Genomic DNA, 14,660 nt, shown 5'->3' with positions numbered 1-14,660 from the left:
GAAGCAACACCTGTAAACACTCAGCTGCTAAAGGCACTGATGTGCAGCGGGAGCCCAGCTGGGCTGCTGACTTCAACCAAGAAACCCCCACTGATGGGGCTACAGGAGCAGGGTGGGATCAGGTCTTAGAGACAGGTTGAAGGTCGGTGGAAGAGAAACTGTCCAAATGTTCCTCGGGTTTTTTTGAAGAAGCTCATGCAGTCGTTCCTGCTGAGAGCTGATGGACCACATGGATCCACAGAGCCTGGATCCAGAGCTGAAGACAAACCTGGGCCTGGTTCTGTTTTGCTCTGTTAATGCAGAGTAACAGGCTTATCTGGCACCACAGAGACTGAACCACCTGATCTAAGACTCTCTGTCCAGACTGAGCTGGATTCTTCCAGTTTGGTGGAACGTCACATCCTGTCCGGTTTTCCTGTCGTTTGCTTTAATGTGAGTTTGGGATTGAAACCACGGAGCAAAGCTCTTTGTTTCATCACCTTCTTCTTCTCTGAAGCTGAGATGGGGGACGATAAACGCCTCAGGGCTCTCTGGTCCCCTCCAGTACAGACACCTGTTATACTCCATCTGCCCACCAGATGTCCCCAGACTTTCTTCTATCTCCAGATCCACCTGCTCACCGGTTTACTGGAGCTTACCTGCTCATCTACACACCTGTTGTGCGGTTCCTTACTCTGCTCCCTGTATTTGTACCGGCCCTGTTTCCACAGGCAGTGTTTTCCTTTGTGCTGCTCATACTGTGGACTGTTCCTGCTACCTGGGTGTCGTCACCTGTTGCCCATACCTGCCTGCCTGTGCTGCTGCCACCAGCCATGACAGGAGTCACACTGCAAACAACCACAGTGACAAACCTGCAGCCCACTGATCTCTCGGATGGTGTGCAGGTGTATTTGATTGCGTTTGACTTTACAGGTGTACCTAATAAAGAAGCCACTGAGTTTATACTAATAAAATCTGCATCTGACAAAATCTGATATAAAATCAATAGTTCATATTGACCCAGATGATTGTATGGAAGCGAAATCCTGCTAATACTAAAATGAAACCAAATATGTTGAAGTTTGTTTGATGATATTTAAAATCCAGGTTTCAGGATCTTTTTCAGATTTTAAAATTTCTACCAGAATGAAAACACTGAATTATTAATTATTAATAATTAATGGGTTTAATATTTGTGAACAATTCAAACATTACAAACTCAACTTAAATAAATCTTGTTTGTTGTTTGTGGATTTGATGTCAGATTCAAACTTTCTGCTTCTTCCTGGATCCAAACCTGTTTCATCTCTTTATGTCTCAGCTGGACGTCACCTGACTTCATCATTCATAGGACGGCGAGGCCACACCCCCTCAGGTGTCACACATCAGGTCAGTCTCTCTTTAAATATTCCAACAATTAATCCTTAAATCATCTTTAAATAAGGCACAGTGTGATCAAAGCTGCATTCAGTGGACAGAGACAGATGTACAGACTGTACACCAGGAAGTGGACATGTGGAAAACTGTGAACCTCATGCAACAGATTCATCTGAAATATTTATGTTACACATCATATCACTGATTAAATGAGCAGCGCTTCAAGTTCAAGTTAAGAAAAACACCCTGAGTTTTAAATCAGTCTGTTTAACGTTTCATCAGAGTCATGTGATCAGATCTGACAAAAACCTGACGTATAAAACCTGTAAAATCAGCCGTGTGCTTCTGTGGCAGGTAAACTCATGAGTTTACTCTGAGTGTTAGAGAATCATCGATGATCACTGATGAGCTCAACCTGAGCCTGATGAGGAAAACAGAAAGTTCAGCTCAGTATTTTTCCTCCTAAAGTGCTGAAATGTTCAGTTCTACAGATAAAACACAGTAAAACAGAATAAATCTAAAATTTCAAATCAAACTAAACGTGTTTCAGCGGTGTCAAATCTTCAATCGTCCAAGAAGTTTGATTTAGAAGAACGGTGAAGTGGAGTGTGTTGACTCCTCGTCCTCTCGTCTTCATGTCTTCGGTTGGTAGCTCCTCTGTCTCACTGGAAGACAAAGGTCAGAGGTTAATCCCAGACCAGCACAGCGTCATCAAATGTTTGACTGATGTGGAGCGGTGAAGTGACCGTGTGAGCTCACAATGCAGCTGTGTTTGGGGGCAAAGGTCACGCCTTTCCCTGCCCTCTCCTGAGATCCGCTGCTGCTGCCACTGATCGAGCTCTTCCTCATGATGCCTGACCCGCAAACACAACAACAACCTTTCATGTCAGTATTTCACCACATTATCATGATCACAGAAAATCATTTTTCTGTTTTACCCAGCAGGTGTGGTGCACAGGCTGCAATGTGTCCACTCACCTGTAGGGGGCAGCACATCCAGTCTCTGCAGGCTGTTTTTGCGGACAGGAGGGTAGTTTCCAGTCTTGGAGAGGCGGCGTTGGCGTTGGTTCAACATGGCAGCCAGAGAGACAATACCGGGGGGCGGGGCTTTACCCATCCTCAGGTACAGCTCCTCGATCTCTCGCTTCTGATTGGCCTGCAGGTTCTGCACCTCCACCAGGTGTCTGGGAAAAGGATGGAGAGGATTCATGTTGCATACAAGGAATTCTCAGCATTTACTTTTAAACCCCAGGATGCGTCTAAATCACTGGATCTCACGTTTCCCATAATGCAACTCTGTTTGGATTAGTATCTCATCAATCATCCAATCACCTTTCACGGAGTTCCTGTAGCTCCTCCCACATCTCCTCATTCTCGCTGTCTGATTCGTCAGAGCTGACATAGGGTGGAGAGCGGCTCCACGATTGGCTGAAGCTGCTACCACTCACCCTGGGGTTACCAGCTGACCCCTCCCACAGACTCACACTCAACCTCTGACCCTGCCTCCTCTTCCTCTCCTCCTCCTCTTCCTCCTCACCGCTCCGCCTGCTGTCCTCCTGTCCTCCAGGGTTGTCATGGTAACCACCAGGTGGGGATACCATCACTGTGCCCATGCTACTCTCGGATTGACTGTCCTCCTCTGTGCTGCTCCCCGAGCTCTGCGATTGGCTCGGCCGGCAGGGGGGCGGGGAGCGAGCGGTGGGCGTGGCCTGATTGAGTTGGCGGGGCTCCTGATTGGTTCGACTGACAGCAGGAACGTCTTTAGAGGGCGTCACCTGGAAACGGCCCACGGTGAGGACAGAAGGTTGTTTCACTGCAATAAGACAGAGGAAGAAGGTCAGAGTCCGACCAGCAGGAGGCGCAACAGGAAACATCACAGAGCCACTGAAGTCGACAGAGTTCATCGACTGTGAAACTCGAATCTGATCAAGAAATTACATGAAAATATGTTAGTTTGGTTTTTCTCATTTTGTTCAGATCTGAAGACTGGGGAGGCCACTGCAGTTCACTGAACCAGTTATCACGTTCATGAAACCAGTTTGAGTCTTTAGCTTTGTGACATGGAGCTGCAGTCAGCACCAGGTTGACCTGAGACAGATAGTTGTGTCCTTACCGTCATGAATCAGAGACGGTCCGGGGGATGGACAGATGGGAGGAGAGGCCTGAACAGGAGGAAGATAGCATCATTAGATTTAACCTGATGTCTCATAGTGCGCTTTACTGCATGTAAGAGACATGTCCTTGTATGTGTCTCACGCTGATGTGAGGAGTGGATGTAGGAACACTGGCACTGGTCAGACTGGGAGCACTGGTCAGACTGGGAGCAGAGGTGGTCTCTGAACCTGTAAACCAGGTAAGTGATCAGTGAGGCTGTTCAGTCCGGTGTGATGTCACTGTGATGTTTGCAGACTCACCTCGAGGGGGCGGGGCTGAGCCGACCTTCATCTGAACTGGACTGTGATGCTGCAGTGACTGAATGAAGGAAGAAATGTACAAATGAATTCATGAACAAAAATGAGTGAATGAATGAATGAATTGATGTTCCAGCTTCTTATTCTGAAACTTCTGTCTCTTCCTACATGAGTTTCTTTAATCACCTGTCATGGTAACAGACACTGGGTCAGTGAAACCACAGAAGCCGAGCTTCTCTCACCCGCTTCCCTGATTACAAAATCTGGGTTTAGCTGAACCTCTGCCCTGAGCACAGAACACGGTCTGATTCCTTACTCCGACTACAGAAACTGAATTTCTTTAACCCTCTAACCCAGTTACAGAACTGACATCTGTCTGGTTACTGCAGTACAGGTGATCACATTATTAATGAGAAGCTCCTGAACGCACCATCAGCACAAGTGAGCCCATGTCATGTTTCTGCAGAGGCTCACCTGTCCCTGGTACTCCTTTCCTACCTGAGGCGTGACTGGAGTCCGGCCGGGTGCCCCCTGCTGGCTGTCACGGGCAGAGCCTGTCTGAGGCAAGGGGGTGCTGTAGGGAGGTTGGTGGGAGAAAGGGGCAGAGAAGGAGGAGTGTGTTTGAGGGTGGAGTTTAGGGCCCAGGGATGGAGAGATGGGGGGAGAGAGAGGGGCCTGGGGGGAGTGGAAAGGGGGAGACAGGGGCTGGGTCTGGGGGAGAAAGCCCTGGTTTGGGGTCCCAGGTGGTGGCATAAAGGATTGGGCCATGCTCATGGCAAAAGACAGCATGTTGGTAAGAGTGAAGAAAGGCTGGTCAGGGGGGGGCCAGTGAGGAGGGGGAGGAGCTGAAGAAGAGGTGGATGGGGGGGTAAGGAGGGAAGGGTTACTGTGGACTCGGGGTAGGCCAGAGATAGGGCTCTGGGAAGGGAATGGGGCAGTGTAGGGGGAATAAGGGGAAGCTGGGAGATGATACTGAGGAGGGGGCAGGTGGGAGGTGGAAAGGGTGGAGTCTGGGTGGGGGTATTGGAAGGGATAGATAGGGGGCTGATGGGAGGAAGCTGGAAGGGAGTGGGGTGGGGTTGAGGTTTAGTTTTCATATTCTGTTTGTAATGCAAACATTCATCATATCAATCATGGAATTATTTTCTTTGTTTCATTTAATTTTACTTTTTTATTATTATTCTATTTTCTTAAGACTAGATAAACATAAATCCTTTAGCGTCTGTGTGAAAATAACAAACTATAACAGGCTAGCTGTTTCCCCCCCTTTCAATCTTTATGCTAAGCTAGGCTAAACACACCCTGGACCTATTTCTGTAGCAGATAGAGGTGAAGCTGGTATCATCTGAAACATCTCAGGGGAAGACAGAGAACCAGAGGATTTACCTTGATGTTACAACATTCCCTTAAACCTATTAAGGTTTAACAGAAAGAACAAAGTACCCAGGGCGTCTCCCTGAGGGACACCACAACATCTGGCTTTACCTAAATGTTGGACTGTTCCTTTAATCTTCTAAATTAAGAAATTGTGAGCACACAATTTTTGAAAATTAGTCAGTAAGAGTAGAAATGAGACAATAACAAAGTAACTCAACAGGTGTGTTCATTTACCTGAAGAGGTGTGAAAAGACTGTGACCTCAATGGCCTGACAGTGGGCGTGGCCTCAGGGTCAACGTAGAAGTCTACGCTCTTTAAGGGGGAGGGGTCAGGGTCAATGTCTGCGATGTGAAAAGAGACCAAGTGATGAGTTCAGGTAAGCAAACATCTCAACATCAACTGGAGGAGGGACTGTGTGGATCAGGAAGACCAATTAAATCTTTGTCTGAATGTCCCTCCCTTCTTCTCTTCCTTTTCCCTCCCTCCCTCCTCTTTTTCCTTCCTTCTTTACCAGGTAGTGACGATGAGGACAGAGTTCTGGACAGGCCCTGGGTGGACATGTTTAGCTGCAAAAATTAAGATAAAATTAGGAAAAGTAGAAACAGAGAAGTGAGTCTGAAGTACTGTGGAGCTGTAATGATCGGTTATTGAATTGCCTGATCATTTTGGCTTTGATCAATGAAGCAGAAGAAAAAATCAGTTAATCACTAATCTTCTTGTTTCTGCAGTGAGTCACATTTTCTGTTTGTTTTCTACCGCAGTGACATGAATGTCTTCAGGTGTCAGACTGCTGAAGACACCACCTTGGACACTCAGAGACAGAGGTGGACATTTTCTACTGTAAATCAGAAAAACACACACGTACCGGGGACTCGGGCAGCGTGGGGACGGTCAGATGAGACAACCTGTCGGCGTCTGCCGGCTGCTGATGCATAATTGACTCCGCCCTCTTGATGATGTCATACATGCGGAGGATGAATCCCTCCCGCTCTGATGGCAGGATGAAGTCTCTGTGGAGCTGAACACACACAGAGCGCTTAATGAAAAAATATACAGCAACACTGGGTTCAGTTATCTGGGACAAAGTGTGACAGAGATTTATTCAGTCGGTGTTTAACACCAGAGAACGTGCTGTAAAAATCCCACAGGAATTAACTAAGTCATCTTTCTGAACCGTGGCCAGAGGCTCAGTCTGAAGATCTGAAGACAGATTTATCTAAATGAAAATCTTTAGCTTAACTTAAATTTCCAGTTTTCATTTTCAGAATCATTTTTAATTTAGAGTCAGTTCACCCATTCTGTAAATCTTAGTCTTCGCTGACCTCCAGAAGTTTAACTTCTCACCTGGCTGCAGTGATGCACAGGTGTACTGCAGTACACTGTGACATCATGGTTTGGTTTAATTTCTAGAACTCATTAGCTAGACTACACTACACTATATGGACAAAAGTATTTGGACGACTGGCCATTACACCAACAGGGACAGTAAAGACATTGTATTCAGAGCTGCTCCCTGTTTTCCAGCTATAGCAGCTTCCACTCTTCCTGGAGTGTTTCTGTGGGAATTGGTGTCCATTCATTCTGCAGAGCATTTAGGAGCTCAGGCACTGATGTTTGCCATCTCACTTCCAGTTCATCCTGAAGGTGCTCGATGGGGCTGAGGTCAGGGCTCTGTGCAGTTCTTCCACACCAAGCTCATCAAACCATCTCCCTTTGCTTTTTTCCAGCCGACACTTGGCATTGGACTCGGTGATGTGAGGCTTGCATGCAGCTGCTCGGCCATGGAAACCCATCCCATGAAGCTCCCCCTGCAGTTTCTGAGCTTACATTAATGTCAGTGGAAGTTCGAACTCTTCAGAGATGGGATCAGCAGATTGTTGGCGCCTTTTAAACACCACGAGCCTGAGCAGTCGTCCACTTTGTAATAATATCACTTACAGTTAACTGAGAAAAATCCAGCAGGGATGAAGTTTCACGAACCATCTAACTGCAAAGGTGGCGTCCTACCACAGAACCACACCTGAAGTCAGAGAGCTCTTCAGAAAAACGCATTTATATCACAAATGTTTGCAAACAGAGAATACACAGCTTCGTTTGATCTGATACAGCTGTGGCAACGGGTCTGACTGAAACACTTGAATTCGGTATTTAACAGGTGTAAATACTTTTGTGAATATAGTGTATAATGCCAGAGAACCCCGGGCTCTGATTGGCTGTCCTCACCATCACTGAGGCGATGTCCTCTGGACTGTCTCCGTCCAGGTCAAATTTAAATGTCACCATCTTACTGTTGTGAGTCTGCAGCTGACACTCCACCACCCGGTCCACCATGTCTGACACCTGAACACACCACACACACACACACACAGACACACACACACACACTCAGTATCTGTGTACAGGATGTTGTTTGGAAGTTCTGAATGAATGATGATTACACTGAGTCATGTTTTCACCCCTATGATTCTCAGGCGAGCTCTCGCTCTCCTCCTGAACTGCTTCGTAGTCGCCCTTTTACTTGCTTCCTGGTTGCCCTTATCTGATTGGCCATCATTGCCGTCACTTAAACCTGAGGTCACATCAGAGGCGTAGCTGCAGACAGAAAAAAAAGGTGAAGCAAAAACCTTCTTAAACAGCCCAAACCAACAAGAACAAAACACATAAACGTGTGTGTGTGTGTGTGTGTGTATACAGTCTTTGTGAGGACATTTGCGGGAAGTTAAGATTTTGCCAATTTACAAGTATCATAGTATCATTGCTTTGAGATCATGTGGATGAAGGTCCTCATAAGTGTAGAAGTGTGTGTGAGTTACCTGTCAACAGGTGAGGAGAAGCCACAGACAGATCCAGATGGGGGTTGCTCGGCGTTGTGGGACACAGCGATGCTCTGGAGACAACATGAGACAACATGATCCTGATGCAGTTCTACCTGCGTGTCTCCTGATGAATTAGATTTCCCATGATTCAAAAGGAAAAGGTCTCCACCAGCAGAACTGATGTGAGTGTGTTTTGGGAATGTGTATTTATCAGGCTTCAGTAGTTTCACTCTTAATTCAGTAAATAAAACTAAATATCACTTTGTGAAATTAGGATATGATGTGATGATACTGATCAATCTACAGATGAACTGAGACCATCGTCTTTCATGGTGTTAAAATCTACCAAACACAAATCTCCTGACTTTTTGTGTGTAGTTTATAAACAGCTGCTATAAACAGGTGAGGGAGTTCAAGCATTTTAGTTCCAGCCTCTTTCCATGTTTCAGCCCCGCCCCCTGCACACCTTGGGGAAACGCAGAACAGGAAGGGGCGGAGCCTTGGATGGAGCCCGGGTCACATGGGTAGGAGCCTCAAGGTTCTTTGTTTCCTGAGCCACTGGACCAGGGGCGTAGAAGGATGGGATGGGGCTCAGCTTTGTGACAGGAGTGGGTGTGGCTTCAACCTTCTCTGGGACACCTGAGGAGCTGTCGATGTCACAGTCCGCTGCCATGACAACCAGAGGAGAGAGAACATTTAAGGTGCGGGACAGAATTTTATTTTCCAAATTCAATAATAAAATAATATTAAAACGAAATTGAAGAATAAAAAAAAGATTTCCCTGACATGTAGCAGAGGAGTAGGACGTGTGTTTGACTGTTTTGTTGTCCTCGTCACCATCTCCCTCCGTCCTGTTGAAGATGCTGCTGATCCCAGAATCCACCGGGCTGCTGCTTGACGTCAGCACAGATGATGTCATGGTTACCGTGGGCAGGGCTTGTATCCAGGGGGGGACGGGTGCTGAAACAGCTACGTCCTGCTGTGAGTTTAAAGAAAAGACAAAGTCTCAAAGGCATCGTCCTCAAAAAATGTTGTTAATTCACTTTGATTTTTATTTCTTTAACTTCTGCTTTTTCTGATGAATTAACGTAATTAAATATCTTGAATAAATATCTTCAGCTCGACAACAGAATTACAGAGAGAACAGATACAGTTTCTGTATCTTCAACCAAGAAAGAAGAAGTTTGGCAGAAAATGAGACGCTGAGTTTGTCTCTACTGGACCAACGAAATGTGATGTTTTGTCTCCAATTCAGAGAAATTCAGAGAAATTTGAGTCAGGAAATTAGTTTCCAGGAAATTAGTTTCCTGACTCAAACAAACAAACAAACAAACATTTTAAAATTAAAATGATTAATAGTTGTAGCTGTAAACTTAGCCACCTTCCGGCCCTGTTACCACAGCAACAACCACACACACCTGTTCGGCTACCTTCCCCTCAGCAGCCTTGCTTGTGGCAGATGCAGCTTTCTGATTGGACGGTTCAGGAGGTTGGGGGGTGGGGTCAGGTTCCTCCTCGATAACGGCGTCCCTCTGGTGGTTCAGAGATCCCTCCATCAGGCGCCGCTGTTTCTCTCGCTGACGCTTTATGGCCGTCACTCGGTGTCTGATTGCCTTAGCAACCAGCTTATAGTCCGCCTCGCACACGAAGCCCAACACCACCTGAAAGAAAGAGAGGGAGAGAGACGGGTGAGACACCTCCACCTGTCCTCGGTTAGCTCACCTGTCATTAGCATGATGTCATCAGGTACCATCTCCTGGGCCACCTCCTCAGGGACGTCTTTGTACAGCTCGAACAGGAACTCGATGGCATTGTTGTCTTTGTATTTGCCGTGAAGCTTCTTGTTGTCGTCCATCCGGAGCCAGAGCTTCAGCGCCGCCTTCGAGCCGTCGTCGTCCTCAGCCAGCTCCACGTGGACTCCCAGCTGCTCCTGGAAGAACCGGTGGTCCAGCAGGTCCTGAACCGTGAACCTGAAACAAAGATCTGACAATCACCTGTACACAGCAACAAACCGAGAGTCAAACATAATCGTCTGTCTTCTGGGGCGGATTTCAGGATGTTAGAAATACGAACGTACTCTGATTCGTGTGAGTCCTTGTTTACCCGAATTTCTACAGCAGAGGTGGCGACTGCATAGTACGACCCATGAAGTGACAATGACCATATTTATAGGAAATGCAGGTTGAAATAAACTGGAATTTTCCTTTAAATTAAGACGTCTGAGGCTGCTTTGTGGTCACATTACCTCTCGCTGCTGTTGGTTCGGATGCAGCCCTCAATGATCTCCTTCAGCTCCGGGACGTTTACTTTTAAAAAACTGTCTGGTTTGATTCCCTGAGGGACAAGCAAAGAGAGTCAAACACCTCAACAAAAACAGGAAGCAGACAGGTCTCGGGTGGGTGGAGCCTTACATTGGTTACTTTGCGGTAGATCTGGGCGGCGTTCTGACACTCAGAGTACGGATACTCGGAGGTCGCCATCTCCAGGATGCACATACCGAAGGCGTAAACGTCCACGGCCTCGTCGTACTTCTCCTCATACATCTCTGGAGCCATAAACTCTGGAGTCCCTGAATGCATCACGAGTCCCAATATGAAGTACAATAACAAGAACAACTTCAAACAACTGCATCTGACTTCTAACTGTGACTTACAGCTGGGATTTAGACTTTATTAAAATAAGGATTAATTAGGGTTAATTTAACGTTTGAATATGCTGCTGCCCATTCTTTGTACAGACTATTCTTACCGATGACGCTCTTGGCAAACGAGGCCTTCTTGAGCGTGGCGAGGCCCAGGTCTCCGATCTTGACGGAGGCGGTGGGCCCAGTGATGAAGATGTTATCGCACTTCAGATCTCGGTGCAGGATGGGGGGGCAGCGCGAGTGCAGGAACTGAAGCCCCTTCAAGATCTGGAAACTCCAACGCTGCAGCAGCTTCAGCTTCATCTGACGGAACCTGCGCAGGTACCTGCAGGATTTTTTAAGAAGTAACGCAAGCCTGGTCAGCACGGGTGAGGGGTGAGGGGTAAAGGGTGAGGGGTGAGGGGTAAAGGGTGAGGGGTGAGGGGTAAGGCCCAGTCTGAACAGGTTGTGCATGTCCTGGGTCTGGACTCACGTTTTCAGGGTCCCGGACGTCATTAGCTCAGTCACCAAGATGGTGCATTTGTGGCCCTTCAGCGTCGACTTCCAGGAGTCAAAGAATCGGACGATGTTTGGATGCTGCAGAGCTTTGAGCATCTCCACCTCCTCGCAGAACCGCTGACGCTCCGCCTTGTTCAGACGGTGGGTCTGACGGGGTTAAAGGTGAAGAATCAATACAACTCTGAGAAAAACCTCCAGTGGGAAGGACACTGAGCCCTGAGCCACCGTAACAACACACAACTGATGATCTGCTGAGATGATAACACACAAAAGTCTCACATCACTGCAGAGCATGATGGCAAATCAGCAGCACACACACAGACACACACACGTCTCTGTGTTTGTTTACAATAGTCAGTCCCTGGAGACACTGATGTTTGTTTTTAGTTTGTTAATGTTGGTCACAAAATCACTGACATGGAATCAGTCCTCACATTTAACTGCACTGTCGTAACCTGTCTTATCTAAATCCCACGTCTCCCACACTGACCCGGTCTTAAAGTTTAAACTGACCCGTTTCATTGGACATGTTGACCAAGCCTGTCCTGTCCTGTTGGGGTGACCTCTGTCCTCTGGATGATCTTTACAGGCAAAGGCTTTTAGTAATGAATGAAGAGCTACAGGTGGTTGGTTGGATGGAGAATGTACAGAGGGAGACTCCAGACCAGGATCATACCCTGAACAGAACCAGTCTGAGCTGAACCAGTCTGAACAGAACCAGTCTGAGCTGAACCAGTCTGAACAGAACCAGTCTGAGCTGAACCAGTCTAACGATGTTACTCTGAGAACAAACCTGTGTGTGTGTGTGTGTGTGTGTGTGTGTGTGACCTGCAAACATGTTAATGAAACAGCAGCAGTAGAAACGTGATGCAGTCACTGACTTTCCTTCTAAACAGGTCTGTGGTGCTGTGATCAGACTGTGGCTGTTCTGGACTCAGTGAAGATTCTTGTTGTGGTTTATTGAGTTTGTTCTATATTTCCTGTTTTAAGTTTCCTGTTAAGTCCTGTTCCTCGCACACCTGTTCATACTGTACTTCCTGTCTTTGGCTGTTTCCTGCCTTTGTTGACTGCCTGTCCTGTCCTAATGCAGAGCAGCTGCTGCCCCGTGCTGCCCCGTGCTGCCCTGCTCCATCGGACAGGAAAGTAAGAACCAGCTCCCAGAGAAGCCACATCAGTCTGAGCTGAGTCTCAGCAGGCTGTAACTGAACGTCAGGTACGAACACCATCACACACACACACACACACACGCACACACACGCACACACACACACACACACGCACACACGCACACACACACACACACACACACACACACACACACACACGCACGCACGCACGCACGCACGCACACACGCACACACACAGGAAAGTCGCCACAAAGCTGACCTTTGACCTCATTAACTGTGTGTACGTGTGTGCGCGCCCCGTTATCAACATCAACCAGCAGCCGTCTGTCCAATCAGATACTGTGTATGGTACAACAAACCGCTGAGTCACTGTCAGCACTTTATCACACACACGTCTGTGTTTCTATACTTGTGAGGACCCTCGTCGACATAGTGCATTCCCGGGCCCCTAAACACTAAACTACACCCGATTCACCTACACCCTAACCCCAACCCAACCAAACCTTAAAACCAGGTCTGCACCAACAGTCCTTTGAGGTGGTGAGGACCGGACAGAGCGTCCTCACAGCTGTGTAGGACAGACGTCTCTTCATGTCAGCTGTCTTCTAACAGAGAGAGGGATCACCAGCTCTGGCCTCCTGTCTGGGTTTTAAGCTTTTAAATGTGTTGGTGCCACGTTGACTGGCAGAGACGTTTCGTCTTCACGTCTCAGTCAGATGCTGGAAACAGGTGGAGCCTCGGCGGTGGCTGCCCCTGATCTCTGGAAGTGTTTACTTCTTCTTAGAAGAACTGCTCAGACGGTTCACGTCACCTCAGTTTGAGTTGACTTTGCCTTTTATTGTTATGTTTATTCTTTTCTTTTCTTTTTAATTCTTGTGTATTTGTTTATTCTGTTTTTTTAAACCCGTTCAAAGAGACTGATCTCAGAAACAACGATCTGTGACTTTTACTGCAGAGTCCGAAACAAAAATTCAGTGGGCATCAGACGACCAATCACAGCTTTACTTGGTGGTGTGGTGGGTGTTAACTGATGAACAGGTGAGTAAGTGATGAGATGACGGTGCGTGGCAGCTGGACGATGTGACAGCTCAGGAAACACAACGTCTCAGCGACACTGCAGAAAATAATGAAGTGTAATGATGAACAGACTGAGGAGTCACTCTGTGTGTTTCAGTCCAGGTAAGACGTGTGTGTGTGTGTGTGTGTGTGTGTGTGTGTGTGTGTGTGTGTGTGTGTGTGTGTGTTAAATATTTGCTAAACCTACTAAACCCACCTCCTTCCAAATAAATCACCTAAGGTGATGGTTCCTTATTCTGAACCAATCAGAGCTCACGGTCAGAGACACCACCCAGTAAAACTATAAAATCAGCCTGAGAGCTGGGATACACTGTGACCTGAGACACACACACACACACACACACACACACACACACACACACACACACACACATGTTCTTATTTTGTTTTGTGCTTCCAGAGAATAAAATGAATCCACAACATAATCACAACATTTCTAAATGAAATGAATAAATAAATCTAAAGCAGGGCCGGTGTCCGGTGGCCTGCTCGGCTCAGTGAGCGTACTCAGTCTGAGGACGCTAATCAAACGTGAATTTGAATATGAAATGATCGTGGATCTTTGCTGGCGGTCAGCGGTGAATCGCCCTGCGCTCGCTTCATGTCACAGCTCAGAAAAACTAAACCTGCGCCTGCAAGACGCCACTTTGGGCACAGACAGCGACAGAACAGACGGGTGCACAGGTGATTCAGGTGTGACTGCTGAGTCTGAGATCCCTTCATTTGGAGGTCAAAGGTCGCTGACACTAAGATGCTCAGTGTCACAAAACATTATTAAGAAAAAGAGATAATTAAAATGCAGAGGACACAGCAGCACGTCACAGGTCAGATTTCACCTTTAATCTGTTCAGTCACCACGACAACAGCAGCCATCACCATGACGATGGGCCTGAAAGTGTGGATTTCTGTGTGTGTGTGTGTGTGTGTTACCTGTAGTTCGCACCACGCCACCTCCACCGTGGTCTCGGTGTCCAGGCCTTTGTAAACTGTCTTGAAGGATCCTCGTCCGATCTCGATGTTGAACTTGAGGAATCGTCCGTCGGGAGACGAGGCCACTGCCTGCGTCTCCTCTTCATCACGCTCTTCCTCCTTATTCTGTTGCCATAGTAACGCCTCCCTGTTAGAATCCGACAGCGTCGCCCCCATCTCCTCCCCTGAGTCTGAGCTGACGTCCTGATTCGCCGGAGGGCTCCCTGCAGCCTCTGACTGGGCAGCGGGGTCATCTTTTGAGGTCGTCATGGTGACTGGAGGAAGAGGAGGACGAAGGATGGACCCCTCTTCCTCCTCTTCTTCTTCCCCTTTTTCTTCTTTGGATCTTTTCTTGACTTGGTCGTCAGCGGTCCAGGCCAGCAT

General features: G+C 47.4%; 1 protein-coding gene across 2 annotated transcripts; it reads right to left on the bottom strand.

The window, feature by feature from the left end:
• Positions 1-1,165: 1,165 nt before the first annotated feature.
• On the bottom strand, positions 1,166-14,660 carry LOC121198093 (serine/threonine-protein kinase WNK4-like). 2 transcript variants are annotated; one of them, XM_041061958.1, is made up of 23 exons: positions 14,238-14,660; positions 11,078-11,250; positions 10,710-10,930; positions 10,373-10,530; positions 10,207-10,295; positions 9,712-9,931; positions 9,380-9,622; positions 8,748-8,940; positions 8,428-8,627; positions 7,959-8,032; positions 7,602-7,737; positions 7,369-7,485; positions 6,011-6,163; positions 5,657-5,711; positions 5,379-5,486; positions 4,266-4,825; positions 3,771-3,828; positions 3,613-3,698; positions 3,470-3,518; positions 2,689-3,169; positions 2,335-2,540; positions 2,116-2,210; positions 1,166-2,021 (listed from the first exon to the last, which is right to left on the bottom strand). In XM_041061958.1, exons 1-23 carry the CDS (start codon positions 14,658-14,660, stop codon positions 2,019-2,021), a joined length of 4,101 nt encoding a protein of 1,366 aa, XP_040917892.1. In that variant the 3' UTR covers positions 1,166-2,018. The 2 variants fall into 2 exon arrangements, with proteins under 2 accessions (XP_040917892.1, XP_040917893.1); XM_041061959.1 differs by having other exon boundaries at positions 8,748-8,937.

Source organism: Toxotes jaculatrix, chromosome 18, assembly GCF_017976425.1.
Source record: "Toxotes jaculatrix isolate fToxJac2 chromosome 18, fToxJac2.pri, whole genome shotgun sequence".
Lineage (NCBI taxonomy): Eukaryota > Metazoa > Chordata > Actinopteri > Toxotidae > Toxotes > Toxotes jaculatrix.
The sequence above is the reverse complement of the archived record's forward strand: the minus strand, read 5'-3'. Positions and strand labels throughout refer to the sequence as shown.

What these genes read in the sequence shown, in the direction of transcription:
- LOC121198093 (XM_041061958.1), bottom strand. Translation starts at nt 14,660, where the DNA reads ATGCTGGCCTGGACCGCTGACGACCAAGTCAAGAAAAGATCCAAAGAA. An exon ending in GTTTGCCAAGAGCGTCATCG is followed by an intron (nt 10,531 to 10,709) that starts GTAAGAATAGTC and finishes TGATGCATTCAG; the next exon opens with GGACTCCAGAGTTTATGGCT. An exon ending in GGATGTGCTGCCCCCTACAG is followed by an intron (nt 2,211 to 2,334) that starts GTGAGTGGACAC and finishes TTTGCGGGTCAG; the next exon opens with GCATCATGAGGAAGAGCTCG.